The sequence below is a fragment of the Chelonoidis abingdonii genome, chromosome 3, assembly GCF_003597395.2.
Source record: "Chelonoidis abingdonii isolate Lonesome George chromosome 3, CheloAbing_2.0, whole genome shotgun sequence".
NCBI classification, from domain to species: domain Eukaryota; kingdom Metazoa; phylum Chordata; order Testudines; family Testudinidae; genus Chelonoidis; species Chelonoidis abingdonii.
The window spans coordinates 215,141,735-215,162,286 of NC_133771.1; the positions used below are offsets into that span (position 1 = coordinate 215,141,735).

The following is a 20,552-nucleotide window of genomic DNA, read 5'->3' on the forward strand; positions in this document are numbered from 1 at the left end:
ATTAGTGACCTTGGCACAAAAAGTGGGAGTGTGCTAATAACATTTGCAGAGGACACAGAGTTGGGAGGTATGGGCAGTATGGAGGAGGACCAGAATATCATACAAGAAGATTTGTACGATCTTGGAAACTGGAGTAAATAGAAATGAGATGTAATTTAGTAGTGCAAAATGCAAGGTCAAGCATTTGGGGCTAACAACAAGACTATTGCTATCAGCTGGGGATGTATCAGTGGGAAGCGACACGAGGAGAAAGACCTCGATGTATTGGGCCATCACGGGATGACTATGAGCCGCTAACATGATGCGGCTGAAGAAGACTAATGTAATCCTAGGATGGATCCTAGGCGAGGTATTTCCAGTAGAGACAGGGAAGTGTTATTGCCATTTTACAAGGCACTGGTGAGACCTCACCTGGAATACTGGGTGCAGTTCTGGTCCCCCAGGTTTAAGAAGGATGAATTCAGACTGGAACAGGTGCAGAGAAGGGCTACCAGAGAAATGGAGAAGTAACCTTAGGAGAGGAAACTCAAGGAGCTTGGCTTGTTTACTGTAACCAAACGCAGGCTGAGGGGAGATCTGATCACTCTCTAGAAATACATCAGAGGGATAACACGAGGCAGGCAGAGGAGTTATTTAAGGTAAGCACCAATGCGGACACAAGACCAAAAGGCTATAAACTGGCCATCAACGAGTTTAGGCTTGAAATGAGGCTAGGTTGAAGTTCTGGAACAGGCTCCGGGGGGGAGCAGTGATGGTGCCAGGAATGAATTTGAAAAGCTCTGGAGGGGATGGTCTGACATTGCCTACCATGTCACGTGGCTCCATCGACTGCTGTTAGCCAGTATCTCCCCAGCCGGAGATGGCTCAGTGGCAGCAGGGCTCTGAGTTACCACAGAGGATCTTTCCCTGGTGGCTGGCTGGTGGGGTTTGCCCACACGCTCAGGGTCTAACTGATCACCATATTTGGGGTCAGGAAGGAATCCTCCCCCGGGCAGACTGGCAGAGACCCGGGCGGTTGGGAGGGTGATTCACCTGCCTCTGAGGGGGCAGCAGGGGGTGGGCAAGGTTCTGTGGCCTGCAATGTGCAGCTCAGACTGGATGTTCATGGTAGTCCCTGCTAGCCAGAATGGCCCATGCAGGGAGATGGCAGAGACCACAGACCCATTTCTTGGGGAGGGGACATTGCCCAGCCTGGACGCTCCATGTCCCAGCATCTGGGCATTACCCCTGCCATCGCTCAGGGAAAAGCCTCCATGCCCGAGCGTGGGAAGCCCCATGAGCTCAGCCCCTTGCAGGTCCCCCTGGGGCTGGTGCCCCCTCTCCTCTTAGCGCTACAGTCCTGGCCTTGTTCCCCCCATGCCTGGGGTGTTGGGAACATGCTGGGCTAGTGCCACCTGCTGCAGGGACGGCCGGCACCCTGCGGGCGTCTCCAGCACCGATGGGGGGGGGCAAGCTTTGGGACTGGCCAGTGGAGAGGGCTGCAGGTGGGGACCAGGAACGCCCAGAGGCTCTGCGGCAGCAGCTGGGATGGAAATTGTTTGTTTTTCTGCTTCTCACCAAAAAACAAACTTCTAATGTTCCCCGGAAGAGCCAAACCCACCTGCCGGGTTTCGGCTCATGCGTCCTGCAGAGCACCCTGGCTCCCAGCCAGCTCCATGCCCGGCTCCCAGGTGAGGCAGGAGGCCACCCCAGCAGCAGGGACGCCAGCCAGCACGAGTGCCCCTTGCCCAGCTCCCAGAGCCCAGCTCCCAGAGCCCAGCAGAGCTGTGGTGCCCCACCCCATGGCTGGCATGTGTGCGAGGCACTGGAGGGCTGGCGGCGCCAACAGCCAGGGCAGGACTCGCCCAGCCTCTGCATGGAGGAAGGAGGCTGAGCACAGCAGCTACAAAAAGAGATTCTTTATTGAGAGCAGTGTGTAAAAAACCTTGGCCCCCACGCAACCAACCCGACCCCTGGGCTCTGGGCTGGGAGGGGTCAGCGCGACACACCAGGAGCAGAGGGGCGCCACCCTGGGAATCATACAAAAGAAGGCATCGGATAGTCTGGAAAGCAAGTGAGAATCTCCTTCATATGCCAGGCACTTGGTGCTCCTGCCGCTTGGCTTGCTGCGCAGGGCCATGGGCGGGGCGGGGCAGCAGAACCTCTGAATAAATACCCAGGTTCCTCAGCGGCTCCGGGAGAGGATCTGCATGGCTCCCCTCGTCTGACAGCGGGCAGGGACACGGCACAAGGAGACGGCCCACAGCTCTGTGCCAGGCTGCCCCAAAGGAAAGGTTGGCAGCGGCGCGCGGGGGAGAGGGGAGGGCTGCATTGCACAGCGAGTCTCAGCCAAACGGGGGTTCCTACCAGGCTCCCAGCGCCGAGGGACATGGAGCTCAGCCCCCCGGGATGGGGCCTGGCTGTGCTGGGTGGCAGGGGCTTGGGGCGGCAGAGGAGCCCTGGTCAGGTCTGTGGAAGTGGGCCGGGCCCCCCAGCGTTCCCTGCTGCACACAAGGGCTGGCTGGAGCACTGTGGGGAGCAGAGGTAGGGCCTGGAGGACACCATGCCAGCAGGCCGGGGAGAGGCCCCCCCAGCACCAGTCCAGCCGTGATAACCCATGGTCCCTCTGGGCTCCGACTCTTCCCAGTCCGATGCTGGAGCCCGGCTCCCCCCGTCCCCCTGCACGGGGCCGGCTCCCCGCTCAGGCTCTGCTGTCGGACGGGCTGTCGCCCAGCGCGGTGGCGAGCTCGCTGAAGGAGGGGCGTTCCTTGGGGCTGGCGGCCCAGCAGCGCTGCATCAGCTTGTAGAGCTTGGAAGGGCAGCCCTCAGGGTGGGGCAGCTTCATCTTCCCCGCCTGTAAACCTGCAGGGACAGCATGGACCCGGGGTGAGGGACAGGAGAGACCTGGGGCAGGCCATGCGTCAGGCCCCTGTAGAGACAGCAGAGGCCCAGGGGGGGTGGGGACAGGAGAGCCCTGAGGCTGGGTGGGGCATTGGCCAAAGTCGCTGGGGGCAGGGGTGAGGAGAGTCCTGGGGCAGGGAGGGTGACAGCGCCGAGCCTGCATGCAGGAAGCCTGGAGAGCCGGCCAGGGCCAAGCACTGAGCAGTCTGGGAGGGCACAGGGATTGCCGGGGGTCACCGCAGGCCTGTCCAGCCCTAGGCCCGACTCAGATACTGGCCAGGACCCACGGCTCCAGCAGCATTCTCAGGAGCAGGAGAGAAGGCAACAGCCCACCATACCCCCCTGCCCAGCAACTTCCTCTGCCCAGCCCCCCTAACCCCGGTGTGGGCGGTGCCCCACGTACCTGCTAGCACCTCGTCGTCCGCCAGCTTGGCGTAGGGCATCTCCCCATGCGTGAAGACCTCCCACATGAGGACGCCGAAGGACCACACGTCTGACTTGGTGGAGAACTCGTCCTCCAGGACAGCTTCCGGGGGCATCCAGCGCAGTGGGATCCAGGCTTGGCGGAAATGGTAGTACTCACTGCAAAGCGAGACGGGGGTCAGGCCAGCCGGAGAGCGCCGCACTGGGGAGCCCGCGGCAGGCAGCCAGGGTCTGGCCTGATGTACCTGTTATACACGTCCTTGCTGAGGCTCAGGGCCGACACCTTGACCTGCCTCTGAGCGCTGATCAGGCAGTTCCGGGCGGCCAGGTCCTTGTGCACAAACCTGCTGTTGGAGAGATGCTCCATCCCCAGGGCCACCTGGCTGCAGACAGACACCTGCCACGAGAGACACATCAGTGCCAGGCACAGGGCATCGCAGCACAGCCCACCCCTGTGCTGGGCCTGATTGGAGCTGGTACCCAAGTGGGCAGGCTCCAGGGCCCATCCTGGGGAGGATCGGGGCCCTCAGCCGGGCATATTGGCCCTTGTAGCCCACCGGGGGTCACCGATGCTCCCTCACTGACCTTGTGTTTGTTGCTGAGGGGCTGAGGCTTGAGCGTCTCATCTTTGCTCTTGGAGATCCTCAGGAATTGCTTCAGGTCCCCCTGGCAAGGCCGAAATCACCATGTCAGATGCCTCAGGGCAGCAAGGGGCTGTGTCTGCCAGAGGCATAAGCTCACCACCTGCTGGGCAGCAGGCAAGAGCTCCAGCAAGTGGGCCCTGGCACTGCCAGTGCCCGGGGAACGAGGGCTCCAGAGAGACCAGTGTCCTCTCGGCCCCAGGTTTTAGACCAGTGCCCCCTTACACAGCTCTGCCCTCCCTTGCGCAATGGGCAGCTGAGCCCCAGGGCGGATCAGGGCTCTGCCCGTTCCCCGTTCCCCAGCCGGGCCTTGGCACTCGGAGAGCCTGGACCAGGGGGGCCCGGCAGCTTGGCACCAGCCCAGGGCCAGGGGACCAGTAACCACATGCCCTGCTCCAGACAGACCCGCAGAGTCTCCGCTCCTTCCTGGACCATGCTGGGGGGGACCCCTGCCTGGACCCCCACAGGGCAAAGCTGGCAAAAGAGCCTCTAGATAGAGGAGGGAGCGGAGAGCCTGGCCACAAACCCAATCTCCCTCCCCTGGCCCCCTGAGGGCCTAGCTCCATCCTAGGCGCTAGAGGGTCTCTCCCCACACGGCATCTCCCGGCCTGTGCTCACCCCACCCTTGGCCAGCGGGGCCCCTCCCTTACCAGATCCACGTACTCCAGGATCATGTAGTGCGGCTCTGTCTCACGGCACAGGCCCAGCAGCCGCCCCACGTTGGGGTGGCTCAGTTTGCCGAACATCTCCGCCTCGCGCCGGAAGTCCAGCTGCAGCTGCTCATCTCTCGTCTGCAGGCTCTTCACCAGCACCAGCACCTCACTCTCGCTGTCCTCCAGGCCTTTCGCTTTGGCCAGGAAGACCTCCCCAAACTCGCCCTTCCCTGGAAGCAGAGGGCAGCGGGTCACCGGCAGGCGGGCCGTGTGCAGGGTCACCTCCGTGCAGCCTGCCCCCCCTGCCTCACTGCAAATAGGAGAGCTGGAGCACAGAGAGGGGATGACTCACCTGAGTCGCCCAGCAGCTCAGGGGCAGAGCTGGGAAAGACCCCAGGTCCCGAGTCCCAGTTCAGCACCCTACCCACTAGGCCATGCTGCCGCCCTGGTTTCCTACGCTAAGCTGGGAGAAGGCTGACCAGCGTTACTCTCGAAGCAGCCAGCAGGACAGCCGCCCCCAAAACGAGGGGGCTGAGGGACAGACACCATCCTGTACTGCACTTATGAGAATGGCCCGTTCAGCGGGCATGGGGAGCGGCAGCCACACAACGGGCCTGGAGCAAGGGGACAGGTGGCTGGTCCCAAGGGCGGGAGCTACCTGGCGCAGGCTCAGCTGGCACTCACGTCCGTGGGGACACACCCTCCCTCTCCAGCACCCATTCGGCTGGGGGGAGCAGCGGGACACTCCCTTCCGTCATTATCTAATTTCTGCTCCAAAGGAAGGAAACTCCCCCAGGAAGAAAATAAATCGGGGACCAGCATGCAAGGCGGCCACATGCACGACACTCCCAGCGTATCACCAATCATTCACTCTATCTCGCCGGCGCGCACACAGCCCCGCTGCCGCCGTGTGGCCAGAGACAGGCGGCCAAGGCGTGAAGACCGAAGGCAGGTCACTGTGGGCAGCTAACCCCTCCATCCCAGCTGCCGCAGTTAGGCAGTCCCATCTGGAAGAAGAGGGGCCAGCCCTGGATGGCAGAGCCGAGAGCTTTGCCGAGCCTGGGGTTTTCACAAGCCCCAGTTCTGGGGTAAGCAGCTGGGGCAGTGGGGCCAGCAGGATATTGATCCACGAAGGGTAGCACGTGAGGGCTCTGCTGGAAGCTTGTAACTTCTCGATACCCCCCACTAATGCAGCTGTCTGTGCGGGGGAGATTTAATGCTTCATGCAAGGCAGGGTGCCGAGCTCCGCAGGGGGGCAGCAGACGCTGCAAAAGACTGAACTTTGGGGGGCGAAATCTATCAGACAGGCCAGGATTGGGTTTCGACGTAATCGTTTGCGTCCACTGCTCACGCTGGTTTCTAGTTGACTCTGTCCCTTCTGCAGTAAATCTCCTGTTTGGCTGTAACTGCACTGGAGGGCTGCGTGTCGAAGGTAAAACCCAGGAACTGGGTGGGGTCTCCTGTCATGTAGGAAGGGAGGAACTCAGATTTCTGTGGCTATCCCGTGATTGGGGCTGGACACCACAGGGGGACCCTGGGGAGAGACTCAGGGGACGGGGTGCATCTGCTGGCAGGCTGCAGGGCTGGTGCAGCCAGAGGAGAGTGCTTGAGTAGCAGCCGCCCAGGAGGTAACCCCCAGCTGGCACAGGCAGAGCGCCCTCGGGCTGTGGGCAGGCGGCAGCCAGGTGGCTCCCAGCCTGGGAAGCATCACGTCCTGGCTGAGCCTGGGTTCCGGACCTAGTCCCACTGCCCATACCCAGCGTCGTGATGCTCTGTAGATTGGCGCGGGGGAAGTGCATTTTGTCGGTGGTGCTGTGCCTCTTGCTGGCACCGGAGCTACTCCCCAGATTGGTCAAGGCCACTTCTTCCTGGATCTCGGCCGTGGTTTGTCCGTTTTGCAGCAGACTGCCACCTGTGAGGAAAACGGGGGCCGTCACTTCCCAGGGCAGGCAGCCAGGATCTCGGGTCACTGCGCCGATTGGGCTCGGAGAGCGCTCTGCCCCTCCACACACTCAAACCCCCACAAGACTGACATCTCGGCAGGGCTCAGCAGCCCTCTGCGAGGCTATAGACCATGGGCCTGAGAGCCTGACACCACCTCGGCATGCTCCTTACAGCCTGCAGGCCGCTACCAGCTTCTCCAAGCCTGATCCCTGGGAGACATTCCGTTACCACACCAACTGCACTGGGCTCTACCCATCACCAGAGGAACCGGCGCCTGAGTTCCCGGGCAGAGAGCGAGCTGGCCATGCCCAACGCAGCCCTCCAGCACGTGCCCCCTGAAGGGAGCTCAGCATGCGGGCTGGGGGATGGGGAGCAGGGAATGCCTTGGCATGGGGGTCAGTTCTCATGCTCCCCACTGCTAGGGAAAGCCACAGAGAGGGCGCTGCCTTGCCCTGACCATCAGAGGGCACTGCATTCATGCATTGCGGGGGACTCTCCCTGCTGCGGCCCAGGGCAACCCGCTGGCACCTGCACTGCCAATGCCACCGGCACAGCCTGCTGGGAGAGCCTGGGACCCCAGCCCCACGCTCCTGCCTGGCGTAGAAAGGACTCCGCGCTGATGGAAACGGAGCCAGCCCCAGTCGGTCCCCAGCCCGCTCCCAACGCACTGGGGCCTGCGTGGGAGGCCTGTACCAAGCCCCGGCAGGCTGCTAAGACCTGACCGTTCAGACACTCCATCTCGGGCTCCTCGCCCTCCGGGGGCTTCTTCAGCCGCTTGGCCTTCCTCCGCTTCTTGCAGTAGAACATGAGGGCCAGCACAATGATGATGTAGGCGACGGCCGCCCCGACCGACAGCCCGATGGTCTGGATCATCTTATACGGTGTGTGGGTGTTGGGAACTTCATCCCCTTCTGCAACTGGCTTGTCTGGGGGCAAGGGACGCAGTGTGAGATGACAGTGCAACGCACAGCTCAACACGCAGCCTGGCTGGGAGGTACGTGGCCCCAGGGAGCCCCTGGCTGGGTGGGACGCAGCTCACAGGTTGAGCGTGCACAGGGGAGCCCCTGGCTGGGCGGGACGCAGTTCAGAGGGTGTGTGTGTGCTCAGGAGAGCCCCTGGCTAGGCAGGACGTGGCCCCGGGGAGCCCCTGGCTGGGTGGGATGCAGCTCACAGGGTGCATGCATGCAGGGGAGCCCCTGGCTGTGCGGGACGTGGCCCCCAGGAGTCCTGGCTGGGTGGAACACGGCTCAGAGGGTGCGTGCATGCAGGGGAGCCCCTGGCTGGGCAGGATGTGGCCCCAGGGAGCCCCTGGCTGGGCGGGATGCAGCTCAGAGTGAGCATGTGCAGGGGAGACCATGGCTAGGCGGGACGTGGCCCCAGGGAGCCCCTGGCTGGGCAGGACACAGCTCACAGGGTGAGCATGTGCAGGGGAGCCCCTGGCTGTGCGGGATGTGGCCCCGGGGAGCCCCTGGCTGGGTGGGACACGGCTCACAGGGTGAGCATGTGCAGGGGAGCCCCTGGCTGGGTGGGACGTGGGCCCGGGGAGCCCCTGGCTGGGCGGGACATGGCTCACAGGGTGTGCATGTGCAGGGGAGCCCCTGGCTGGGCGGGACACTCTGTGGGGGGTGCTCTTTGCCCTGAGTGAGTCCAGACCCCAATACCTCAGCTGTGCTGCCACAGGGAACTCGACTACCTGCTGCCACTGAAGCCCCAGTGGTCCAGCTCCAACCCCCACTTGGCTGTCTCCACATTGCCCTCACGGTGCCGTGTGCAGGAATGGTGACCTGCCAGCGCGGCAGAATTGTGCTACAGGAACAGGAGACCCTCCCTCGACTGCACAGAGGTGCCCGTGCAGAGAGGAGACGCCTGCCCTGCCTTCCCCAGTTGCTGTTCCCACTGGTGGCTGAGCTGCTCCTGCCCGAGTCCCCAAGAAGGGCTCGAGGGCGCCTCCTACCTACAACATAGAGGATGGCGTCACGGTGTTTGATGTTGCAGCTGTTGCCAGCAATACACGTGTACCTCCCGGAGTCGTCCGTAGTGACGTCGTAGATCACCAAGGAGCCTTTTGGCATGATCTGGATCCTGGAACAACAGGCACCCCCCATAGCAGCACTTAGGGGGTGTCCCGGGTGCTAGGTGCTGCGCAAACCCCAAGCAAGGCCCTCCCGGGACACAGTATGTGAGGTCAGAGCAGAGGGGAGCGGCAGGGGTCGAAGGCCCGGGTTCTTGTTGGGTCTGTGCAGCCAGGGATGGCAGGGAGGGAGACCGTGGGAATTCTTAGTCATGTTTTCTATGAACAATACCGTGTACCTCAAAATAGCTCCGGTACCCCCATATTCCTCCAGAGGCCTCTTGGCCTGCATGGAGCCAGCAGCCAGCTGGCCCTCTGCCAAGTGCTGCCCTTCAACACTGCGTGACTGTGCAGAGCACTTTCCGGCACACTCCCGGAACGCCTGTGCAGGCATCTGATCCAGCCGAACATCCGTCCAGGGCCTCAAATACGTCAGCATAACAAGACCCCACCAGCACTGCTCACTGCAACTGACGCCGCTGAGACAGGAGAGCAGTTCTCACCGCTGAGACGCATTCGCCTGCACACCCAGCGGGAGAGCACAGGGCCCAGCAAAGGGCGTGAATGAGGTATGTGCTGGGTCAGGCATGCAGGGTGCTAGCCACCCCCCGGTCAGCGCTCTCTCCTCTGCCTTGGTTCCACTGCTCTGCTGCTGGCGAAAGGGGCCAGGAGCCAGAAGTCTGAGCCCTGGCATCATTCCTCAAGCCTTAGCCCTGCTAGGGGCCTTGCTCTCCCTGCCACCCTGCGCTCAGCCCCTTAGCCGCGGCTGTCGGTGATGCTGCCCTGTCAGACGTGGGCACCTGCCTCGAGGAACTGGACCAAAGCCCCATCTCCCCTCAGCCCTGTAACTAGACTGGTCCAGTTAAAGCAGTGCTGCATGGGGAAGGCTGTACCTACCCCGGAGAAGGCGCCTTTCTCTCAGTCTAGCTGCGCCCACGCTAGGGCATAACTACAGCTGGAGAACAGCACCTGAGAGCCAGCTCTACTGGTACCACCACCGAGCGCACAGCCGTCCTGAGCACCCAGCTCCTCACACCATCCTGGGCTGGTCTCTCCCAGGGACTCCAATGGCCTCCCAGGCCTGCCGGGACCCCTCCCCATCGGGCAGTGGCCTTGCAAGGGAATGGACTCTGCTGCTCCCCGGAGATTGGTGCCAATGACTCCCCTGCTGCTGGCAAGAGGCCCCACTCCTGTGCTCCTCAGCGGCTCAGCTGATGAGCTCTGCTGGAGCAGCTTTCTCAGTGGCCTGGGCCCAGGGTACCCCCTCCATACCTGGGCCTTGCCTTAAAGCCTCGGCTCCCGAAGGCAGGGGATTCCCAGTCACAGCTCTCACTCACAGAGGAGTGCAGGAAACCACTTAATGACCAATATCCCCCAGGGGATTGGTCTGGTCTCCAGGTCTGGGGCCTGGCCCAGGAGCGTGGAAGGCTGGGAACGGTGCCCCCAGCTGGCCCTCCTACACTGCTCCAGGATGGGCCGGAGGCAGCCAGCCCACATGCCCAAGGCAGGAGAGCTCAGGTTCCAGCCGGGGGCAGAGAGAGGGCTCCATACCTGGGTAAAAGCTTGCTGGGATCTAGAATCCTCTCCTTCCCCTTCCACTGGATGTGTGGCACTGGGTCGCCCTCGGCCTGGCACCGCAACACGGCTGTGTGCCCCTGGTACACCGTCGTGGGCTCCGGCTCCAGCTTAAAGGTGATGTAAACTGAACACAGAGGTCACAGCAGCTCAGCGCCGATGCATGTACTTCTCCTACTGCTGCTGCCCACCGCCCACTGCCAGGTCTGCGCAGGCTCCCTGGACATCCCAGTTTGGGGCGGGGGGAGGGGGGGGGTCAGTGTGGGACAGGACAGCTGCCTGTGGGTGGCATTCACCAGTCCCACAGGCTGCAGCAGGGAGCTGGCAGAGCTGTGGGCAGGAGAGGGAGCTGCACAAACAGCACTGGGTTTCGGGGTGACTTGCAGACAAACAAACAGACACCGCCAGCAGCTCAGCTGACTGGGAGGCCATGACCTGCAGCACCAGTAGGTGCAAAGGGCCCCTGGGGTTGGAAGCCTGAGGCCAGAGCATGTTTCCTTCCTCAGGACAGCTGTTTAGGGGTGTGCCCAGGCAATGCCCCTCACCTCCCTGGAGCAGGGACCGAGCCAGGAGGCGAGCAGCACTCACCTGCCACCGTGAGCTGCACCGTGGCCCGGATCTCGCCCTGGGGGCTGTTGGAGGCGATGCACGTGTAGTTACCAGCGTCGCTCCGGCTCACCTTGCGGAAGTGCAGGGCACCAGCGCTCAGGCTGACATGAGCCGGCAGGCTGCTCCCGTCTGGAGGGCAGGAACGGGGGATTATGCTGCAGCCAGGAGGCTCTGGGCACTGTGGGCAGCCTGGGCTCCTCCTCGCTGCAGCGCTGGCAAAGCAGGGCACGTGTGCCCAGAGGGGCACCGAGCTACCCAGCCAGGCCAGAGGCCTTAGGCCAGAACAATCCCTAGTGCTGAGCCCAGCCACCCCCACACCAGGAAGCCCAGCCCCAGGCAATCCGGAAACATACCACGTCCCCACCCCTCACCTGTTTTGACCCACTGGATGGTGGGCTTCTCACGGCCAGTGGCTGAGCAGGACACGGTGACCTCCTTGTCGAATTCCATGCACTGCAAGGGCTGCGGAGGGGGCGTGAACTTCAGCTTCTCTGGAACAAACACAGACGGGGCAGTCAGCCCAGAGACCCTGGAGTGTAACTGAGCCCACTACCTACCTGTGCGGGCACTGGGAGCCGTGTCTGGATATCCGTGCCAGGAGCTGGGGGGCCGTGCCTGGAGACCCGCCGCCCTGGCACCAGGGTCCATGTCTGGATACCCGTGCCAGGAGCTGGGGGCCGTGCCTGGAGACCCGAGCTGACACGAGGGGCCATGCCTGGATACCCGTGCCAGGAGCTGGGGGCTGTGCCTGGAGACCCACGCTGGCACTGGGGGCACTGTTGCACACACAGGCAGGGATCAGGGGCCCCGGCTGGAGACCCGGCCCTGCTGCACACGCACGCGGGGAGCGGGGACCCCAGCTGGAAGAGCCAAGGAGCCACAGAGGGAGAGGCCTGGGGCTCAGAGCCCAGAGCAGCCGGTGTCCTAGCCCAAGGGTGCGGTGCCTGCCCAAGCAGTGGGAGGAGGGGCGGAGGGGAGAGTCCCCGCGGCAGCATGCAGCCGCCCAGCCTACCCAGGACGTGCACACGAGCATATCCCTCGATGCTCCCCGCCGGGGTGCTGCTCACACACTTATACACGGTCCCGTCGTACACCTCCACGTTGTTTATGCGCAGTGTCCCATTCTCCGAGATCTCAAAGCGCGAGTCCTGCTCAACCAGAACAGAGGCATCAGTCCTGCTGCCCTCCCCCACCTGCCCTGGCCCACAGACCCATTGCATGCACAGCCCATGACTGGCTCAGTGCGCTGAGCTCTGCCGCCTCCCCTGCCAGGGCTCAGGCTGGGACCTGGCCCACTGGAGCAGGCTAGGGGACAGGGGGTAGAGCCTGGGGCCCGGGCTGCTAGGAGCTGACAGTGGCAGGTGGCGGGAGACATGCAGGGGGTCCTAGCACTGGGAAAGGCTCATGGATTGGAGCTGCCCCATGCAGCCGGGGCAGCAGGGCATGAGCCTGCTCCCTGGATTTACGCGCAGCCTGGGGACGACAGGCATGCTCGGCCAGCGGCAGAGCGCAGGTGCTGGGAGCGCAGCTGGGCTGGCTGAGGGTTGACGCACTCCACTCACCTCGGAAATGGAGACACCATTGCGGTACCAGGTGACGGTGGGTTTCAGGGAGGCCTTGCTGAGGCAGTGGAGATAGCCCGGCTTCCCCTCCTCCAGCTGGCTGTCCCTGGGCATCTCCACCCACCTGGGCACCGCTGGGGAAGAGGGGACAACGTTACCTGGGTGCCCACCAGCAGCGCAGTGCTTGCCTTAGACACACCAGGACCCTGGCAGTGCCCCTGGCAGTGCCCCGGCTGGCCTGGAGAGCTTGGGCACTGCACCACCCGCCTGCCCAACTCTGACTGCTGGTGAGGTGACGTCCGGGGCAGCAGGAGCTCGGCACTGTAACATGGGCATGGGGCAGGGGGCCTCTGGGAAAGGCCCTACCTCCTCCCAGAGCCACAGGGACACCCGGGCACTGCCCCCGGGCTGGGGAGACCTGCCAGAGGCCACCCCAAAGAGAGCCAAGAGAGTCTCCTCCCTGCTGCGCCTGGGGCTGTCTGCTGGGCGAGGGTCTGCGATGCAGCCTGCACTCGCTCAGCCTTTGCTCCACAGTCAGTGATGGGGCATTGGCCATCTGCCATCTCAACCCACCAGCCCTGGCCAGCACCCACTGCCCAGCACCCCACAGCCCATCCCCAACGCCCCCTGCCCAGCACCCCACAGCCCATCCCCAACACCCCCTGCCCAGCACCCCCCACCCATTACCTCCTGCCCAGCACACCACAGCCCATCCCAAGCACCCCTGCCCAGCACCCCACAGCCCATCCCCAACACCCCCTGCCCAGCACCCCACAGCCCATCCCCAGCACCCCACACCGACTACCCCCTGCCCAGCACCCCACATCCCATCCCAAGCGCCCCTGCCCAGCACCTCACACCCACCACAAGCACCCCCTGCCCAGCACCCCACACCCACCGCCCCCTGCCCAGCACCCCACACCCCATCCCAAGCACCCCCTGCCCAGCACCCCACACCCACCACCCCTGCCCAGCACAAGACACTTACTGGCTACGGTGACGCTAAGGTCTTGTTTCTTCTCCCCAGCCTTGTTTGCCGCGTGGCAGGTGTAAGTGCCAGCATCGCTCCCAGTAACGCTGGTGAACACCAGCTCCTCGGCCTCCTGGTGCACCCTGCCGCTAGCGGGTATCGGGACGCCGTTCCTCTCCCACCAGACACGGGGCTGGGGCAAGCCGCGGGGGGCAGGGCAGGCCACGCGCTGCTCCTGGCTCGCTATGAAAACCTTCGGGGAGAATGGCGCCATGTCCTCGATCTCTGAGAGAAACCGGGGGAGACGTGACTTACCCCCAGCCATGCGCCGAGGTCCTGTGCCTTGGAGCAGAGCAGAGCTCCTGGCCCTGGCTGGGCAGTGGGACAGGACTGCTCTGCCATGGCCAGGCAGCCCTGGAGAAAGAACGGCTCATCCCCAACCACACTACAGAGGCAGCGCCGCGCCCGCCTGGCTCAGAGCACATCCAGAGCCGCACAATCACTCAGCTTGCCACACGGGGCCTTACCTGCCAGCCGCAGACTTGCCTCCAGGACAGTGGGTTTCCCTCTCTGCCCGTGGCCAATGCACCTGTAGATCCCCGTGCTGCGCGCTCTCACCTGGGTTATCAGCAAGGAGCCATTGGCAAACACCGTGACCCTGCACGAAGGGAGTGAGGGGCTGAGACAAGAGGGACAGACGTGCAAAGCAGCAGCATGGCCCTGTCTAAGCAATATGCTCCGTGGTCACGTGCTCCCTCCCTGCACCCGTCTCCTGAGCACTGGAAGATGAGACACAGGGGGTCGGAGGCAGGCTCTCTTCCCCACCTGGGACAGGGGAATGGGGGCAGGCCTGGCTGCCCACCTCAGAAGGGCCCGGGGTGACTCACAGGCCCCAGGCTGCGTGTTGTGCAGGAGACTCTCTGATGGGGAATTCCGGGGGAGGTGGTCCTGGACGCACAGGCCTGCGAGGGGATCCTGAGGCAGTCTGCTGCTGGCGGTGTGTGCGTCCATCCTGAGGGGTGCAGAGCAGGGCCCCGTTTCGGGACGGTACATGGCACTGGGGTTCCGGGGGTTGGCACGGGGATGGAATCTCCATCCTTAGAGGTTTTTAAGGTCAGGCTTGACAAAGCCCTGGCTGGGATGATTTAGCTGGGGACTGGTCCTGCTTTGAGCAGGGGGTTGGACTAGATACCCCCTGAGGTCCCTTCCAACCCTGTTAGTCTATGATTCTATGATGAAGGGAGAGTGCACTTCTAGCGAGTAACTGACCTTCAAGCTACTCGGTCCCTTGTGGCCACATTCAGCACCACCCAGCGAGGAAACCTGCTGTGCGCAAGACCCCCCACGCTGCTTTAGCCCTCCCTGTGCTGCTGTCTTCTCTGCCCTTCCTAGTCCCTGGGCTCCAGCGAGCTGGTGGTGTCACAGCTGGGATCTGCTCCTGAGAGCCATAGGGCCAGACTATCTGCAGACAGCCCTGCCGCAGCTACGCTCAGCTCCGTTTGGAAGCGGCGGGGGCAAGAACCGTCAGGTTTGTGAAACGCCAGCTGGGTACCCCCGGGCTGCAGAGATCGAGCCAGAGCTCTGCACAAATGGGAAACGACAGGGAATAAACCGAAACCCAACAAAAACCTCGCCCCGCGGCGGCCACTCCGGTGGGGCTGGGCTGGCTCCCTGCCCACGGTGCTGTGACCTGGCGCACAGGGTGGCAACTCTGCTCAGTTTTGGCCCGGCCACCCCATCAGCATGATGGGGGCCAGCTGGGAGCACCAGAGCCTGTAGGTATCTGGTAGTTGAGGCACAGGTATCCGCTAACGGCAGCAATACAATGCGCCCACAAGCCTCAAGGCCAGGACGACAACACCTGAACTCACAGAGGCTAGGGCTGAAATGGCCCTTGCATAAGCAGTTGGCCAGCAGCAAGCCCGGATCGGGAGCTGGACTGAAATGCTGATCAGTAACTACAGGATAGCAGCTGATGGCAGCTTTACTGCTCCTCGGGTCAGGAACATCAGCAGATGTCCCACCACCACAAGGCCATGGTCACTAACGTATACGCCATGAAGCTATGGGAGATGGGCACCCCCACGCTAGTGGGGGACAGAAGTAAGGAAAAGGGGCTGAACCCCTACTGAATATGCGCTAGGCCCAGGGGCGCCTGCGCCCCACACTGGGAAAGCTGTATCCCAGCCTGTGTGCCCTGGGAGACACCAGGGTAATGGTGAGGACAATGACTGACTGCAGATTTTAGTGTGGGGGATGGCGTGAGTACATGGCCCCTCAGACAGTCACTCTGTATTCCCACCCCAAGGTGGGAGAGTTTGTGATTTTGCTACTGGTGTTAATAAAACTATTGCAAACTCAGAAGCTTTTTCCCAACCACACACATTGGGATTCCCAATTTAACAGCAATGCCCACACCACAGCCTGGTCTGGAGCCTAGAACCCACCAGACAGTGTTAATTTGCCAGCTGGAGATTCTTCAGCAATCAACAGGTCAGGCAGTCCCAGCCCAGGCCTGCGGACCCAAAACACACAGAGCTGTCTGCACGTGCCCAGCAGAGGGTGCTCGAGACTCTCCAGTGCCATTCCTAGGCTTTGGAGCGTGGGTCAGGCTTGCAGCCATGTGCTGCAAATGGCTCCCTCCTACCCTCAGCTCCTCACTTGGGATCTGGGTGTAGAGCAATGGCCAGGCATGTGTCTGCTCAGTCACCACTGTGCATGGCCAGTCTGGGGCTGGCTGCCCATGTCCTCAGCTCTTGCATCAAGCGCTGAGATACCCCAGGCTACCAGGCAATTCCCTGCCTGACTCTCAAGCTGCCCCATAACCTATACAACAGAAGAGAACCAGGCCAAGGGCCAGCTCAGGGAAGGGAGGGAACAGCAGGATCACGGTTCACAAGCAGGTGCCCTAACTACAGGGCAGGGACAGTAACAAGCCACCCTGAGGCCTAGCCTGGCCTGGCCTAACCACAAGTTAGCAGGAGTTTAACTATAGGGGTGTTTTTAAACCGATGTCATTAAGGCCGTGCAAAGCGCAGTGCAGCCACTCTGACTGCAGGTGAAGATGGCTTGGGTCAAGCCAGCTTCGACCGATTCCTTCCTGACGTGAGCTAGCCAGAAATCAGACTGCTTTCCCTCATTCCACGTCTTAACCAGAGAGACAAGCGCCCAGACTGCTGCTCCCCTTCCAAGCCCCTGGCAAGTGGCTGGCAGAGACGGAGCCTCATAGGAAGTGGGACCAACCCAGAATGAGCCTGGCCCTTGGACAGGCGCTGGGAAGGGAACTCAGCACGGGAAGTGGGATTGATCCCCTCACACGCTCAGGGCTCACGGCTCCTCCAGCCTTGCAGGTCTCAGGAGCATGCAATGAAATAGGAGACAGGTTTCCTTTCCTACCCCCACCCCACCGCAGCTTCCCAAGGGGGCCAGGGGACACTTACCGTGTCCTGTTGGTGATGGGAGAGCTGTCCTCGAAGACCCACTCCTGCATGGGAGGAGGCACTGCCGTGAACTGGCAGTGGAACATGGCCTCTTCGTTCTTACTCACTATCAGGTCCTGCGGGATGACCACCGGGCGAGGGAAGCTCTCGTCTGGGAGGGGAGACCGCAGGAACATTAGGGTGGCTGGGGTCCCATCTCTCCCCCGAATGCCAGCTCGTCTCCCACAAGACACGAGACACAGGGAGGGTTGGCCAGGGACTGGCGGGAATCCTGCACAGGGCAGGGCTGCAGCATCCAGAGAGCCTGCCAGGACAAGGACCCGCGTGCCTGCAGGTGTTTACAATCCTGTCCCGGCACAGGCTCTGCTTCCTGGAGAGGCTGCTGTGTCCTCGCGTCTGGCTTTCACAGGGTGGTTTTGGCCCCTGGCTCCCCTTTGGGAACACTGACCAGTCTGGAAAGCACAGCCAGAGCCACAAGCGTCAGTCTGCTGCCACAGCCCAGCCCAGGCCAGCCCAGCCGCAAGCAGGGCCGGCAGAGCTGGGGAAGGCCCAGCCTGCCTTCCAAGCAGCCACGGAGAGGGGGCCTGTCTGACATGGCAGGGACTGGCACCAAGCTGCTTGCTCCCTTCCCACATGGCAGAAATGTACCTTCACCCAACCTCTCTTCTGGGCATGCTGCCCCTCTGCCAGCGACAGCCCCTGCGCCAGGCCCCGCCAAGACTCGGAACCGGAGGGGTGGCTAAGGCCTTGTCTGCACACACAAGGGGGGTCGCTTCACCTATACTGGGAGGGGCACAGCAGTCCAGACCCTTGGGTGGATGCTGCTTTCACGCTGCTGGCACTGGTGGAAGGGGAATACACTGTCCTGGTCCTGGGCACCTTTATCCCAGTATAACTGGGGCTGCACTGGGGCTGAATGGGTAGAACACAGTGGTACAATGGCCCCCGCTGACCGATACAAGCGCTGTGTGCGGAGCCGGGCTAACAACCCACCAGCTACCTGCTGGGCTGTGGAGCGGGTAGTTATAACCATCCCTGCCTGTGCCTGCCCCAGGGACGAAGCAGGGTTAAAATGTGGCCACGCAGGGGTGGTGCTCGCTCCTTTCTCTAGCTCAGGCAGGGCCCCTGGGAATGACAATTTCCCCTCCCTCCTGGGGGGAGGGAGGAAATCACACCAGCCTGACACTTCCCCAGCTGCAGCAGATCTGAGGTCACAGCCTCACTGATGTGCTGCAACATCAAAGAGAAGGTGGTTGGCACAGGCCTGAGCAGCCCCCTCCCGGGGCCCTGCTGCCTGCGTGGGTGGGCGGGAGCCCCTCACCAATGAGATTCAGTGTGAAGTTGTTGTTGCTGCACACCATGCCCACGGCGTTGCGAGCACAGCAGTAGTAGGCGCCGTTGTCTTCGGGGCTGGCGCTCTTTAGGGTCAGCGTCCGCTCCTTACTGCTGATCCAGTAGCTGCTACGGTCATCCAGCAGCTGGGTGCCATCCCGGAACCACTGGCCCGTTGGGCTAGGAGACAGACAGGCATGTCAACGCGGCGGCCAGCAGCAGGCCTGAGAGCACATGCGCTGATGAAGCAGCCAGGAAATGGCCCGCTCGGCTGATCCTTCGTTCCGCCCCACTGGGCTGGACAGGACACAAGGACACACAGCTCGGGAAGCCATGACGCATGCAGCCGTCTCAATGACAAACAGACCCCAATCAGCACACCAAGCAGCTCCAGGCCCACCCTTACTGTGCTCCCGCGGTGATGCTTATTCCTGCCTCTCACCTTCCCCCTAGGCTTTGGTGGATCTTCACAGGAGAGACAGAGAGAGAGAGAGAGAGAGAGCAGGTGAAAGGCCAGGCAGAGCCCAGACCGGACGCTGGCGAAGCGCGAGCGGCTCCTTACCGCGGATGGCCGTCAATGTAGCAGCGCAGCGTCACGGAGGCAGAGGGCTGGATCTCTGCCATGTTTGCTGGGTGCTTCAGGACAACGCCACCTGTTTCGAGCCCTGCAGAAGGAAAGGGAGTTCCAGTACCCCCTGCTTGGAGCAGTGTGCACACCCCACACCATCCTGCCTGCACCTCACCACTGCCATGGCACTAGCTCAGAGTATGCCAGCCCTCCCACACTGCTGCTGCCACCTGTCAGCGACAGCACTGCCCCAGGTACCCACCCCAGGCTGCTCGTGGGCCCCAGAGCGCCCGAGCTGGCTCTTGGAGCTCTGGGCTTGGTCCAGCTACTCCGCTCCCCCAGCCAGCGCAGTGCAGCGCAGCACTGGCCCCAGGCAGTTCTTGGCTGATCCCAGCTGGTCCTGGGACTCTCCACACCCCCCCAACCTCCAGCGCTCATATCAGGAGCATCTCCAGCCGTGGCCTGCAGCACGCGGGGGCTCTGCGCCACAAGGGAGGCAGCAGCAGAGAGTAGAGCATTTGGAGAGATCCATGAAGAGCCTTTAAAGCAGGCAACGGAGCAGATCAAAACCAGGCAGACATGAAAGCCGAGGTCACAAGCCTGGCCTGGGGGGCCACACTGGGAACATGGGGGAGGGTCAGCTGCACCCAGAGAGCTCAGCCAAACCACAAGGGTTGCCCAGCTCATCACAGACCCAGTAGAATTGGAAATGGTGCAGAGAAGGGCAACAGAAATCTTCAGGGGAATGGAGCAGCTTCTGTCTGAGGAGAGATGAAAGAGCCTGGGCTGTCTCAGCTTGGAAAAGAGAGGACTATGGGGGATATGCTAGAGGGCTACAAACTCACAACCAGTGTGGAGAAAGGGACTAGGGACAAGTCTTTTACCTCGTCCCATCACACAAGAACCAGGAGTCAGCCAATGAAATTAACAGGCAGCAGGTTTAAAACAAACAGAAGGAAGTTCTTCACCCAATGCACAGTCAACCTGTGGAACTCACTGCCAGGGGATGTTGTGAAGGCCAGAAGTATAACTAGGTTCATAAAGGAATTTGATAAGGGCCAGCTAGACCATTGGGCTGACCCAGCATGGGTGTTATGTCTCTCTAGTGCTGACGCGGAGTGCCGCACAGGAGAAGGGACGAGGCCTGTGCTCAGCGTCAGCCCAGGGGACAGAAGTCCAGCACAGCCTGGAGCAAACACTGGTTAGGAGAATCAGCAAAAGATGGAGAAAAGTGGCCCACGACAGACAGACTGTTGGAGGTAAAGGAGTGGGGCTAAGACTGGTGGCGCTCAGGGCCACTGGCCAGCATCAGATTAGCCCAGACGCTGCACAGACTCCAGCTTGCAGCTCTCCATGCCAGCATCCTCGCGGATGTGCTGCCGGACTGGGGCCCAGCCCCCCATGGAGCAGGCGTTGGGGGCAGTGCCATCGGCCTGGCCTCGCATGGTGACAGGGGGTCGCTTTTCCAGTAGCCATGTCTGAAGGCTTGTGCCCAGTGTGGTGGAGGGAAGGTGGAGAGCAGGAGAAGGGTAACTCCCACGGGAATGACCTATCACAGCTCCCAGCCCATTCCCCGGGTGGTGGGCACTGCAGATCCCCGCCTAGGCTTTGGCCCAGTTTGGCAGCTCCCACCCACAGTCTGGAACAGCCCCCAGCTAGAAATACCCCCTCCTAACCCGGTCAGCCCCTCTGCTCCCACTTACCCCCCGAGCAGTTAGACGGGCCCAACGGGACATCTGCAGGGTCCTGCAAGAACCGCTGTGTGTGCAGCCCAGATCCTCACTCAGTGTGACAGCTCCACCCTGGCCCCCACCCACACCCAGTCATACCCTGGCCACCCGCATCCCACCCCACCCACACCCCCTGCTGCCCCAGCTCTGGGCT

General features: G+C 62.3%; 1 protein-coding gene across 1 annotated transcript in view; it reads right to left on the minus strand.

Annotated features, from left to right (window-relative positions):
* Nucleotides 1–1,883: 1,883 nt before the first annotated feature.
* The window catches only part of PTK7 (protein tyrosine kinase 7 (inactive)), an 82,147-nt gene continuing 63,478 nt past the window's right edge, over nucleotides 1,884–20,552 (minus strand). The window contains exons 3-20 of the mRNA XM_032780727.2: nucleotides 18,663–18,765; nucleotides 18,090–18,280; nucleotides 16,769–16,919; nucleotides 13,856–13,986; nucleotides 13,347–13,613; nucleotides 12,359–12,492; nucleotides 11,809–11,944; nucleotides 11,168–11,287; nucleotides 10,776–10,925; nucleotides 10,164–10,314; nucleotides 8,496–8,623; nucleotides 7,264–7,467; nucleotides 6,354–6,509; nucleotides 4,595–4,827; nucleotides 3,889–3,969; nucleotides 3,549–3,700; nucleotides 3,284–3,462; nucleotides 1,884–2,841 (exon numbers count right to left, since the gene is read on the minus strand). Of these exons, the coding sequence (XP_032636618.1) occupies nucleotides 2,681–2,841; nucleotides 3,284–3,462; nucleotides 3,549–3,700; nucleotides 3,889–3,969; nucleotides 4,595–4,827; nucleotides 6,354–6,509; nucleotides 7,264–7,467; nucleotides 8,496–8,623; nucleotides 10,164–10,314; nucleotides 10,776–10,925; nucleotides 11,168–11,287; nucleotides 11,809–11,944; nucleotides 12,359–12,492; nucleotides 13,347–13,613; nucleotides 13,856–13,986; nucleotides 16,769–16,919; nucleotides 18,090–18,280; nucleotides 18,663–18,765 (2,828 nt within the window). The 3' untranslated portion in view covers nucleotides 1,884–2,680. The remainder of the gene's footprint in view (nucleotides 2,842–3,283; nucleotides 3,463–3,548; nucleotides 3,701–3,888; nucleotides 3,970–4,594; nucleotides 4,828–6,353; nucleotides 6,510–7,263; nucleotides 7,468–8,495; nucleotides 8,624–10,163; nucleotides 10,315–10,775; nucleotides 10,926–11,167; nucleotides 11,288–11,808; nucleotides 11,945–12,358; nucleotides 12,493–13,346; nucleotides 13,614–13,855; nucleotides 13,987–16,768; nucleotides 16,920–18,089; nucleotides 18,281–18,662; nucleotides 18,766–20,552) is intronic.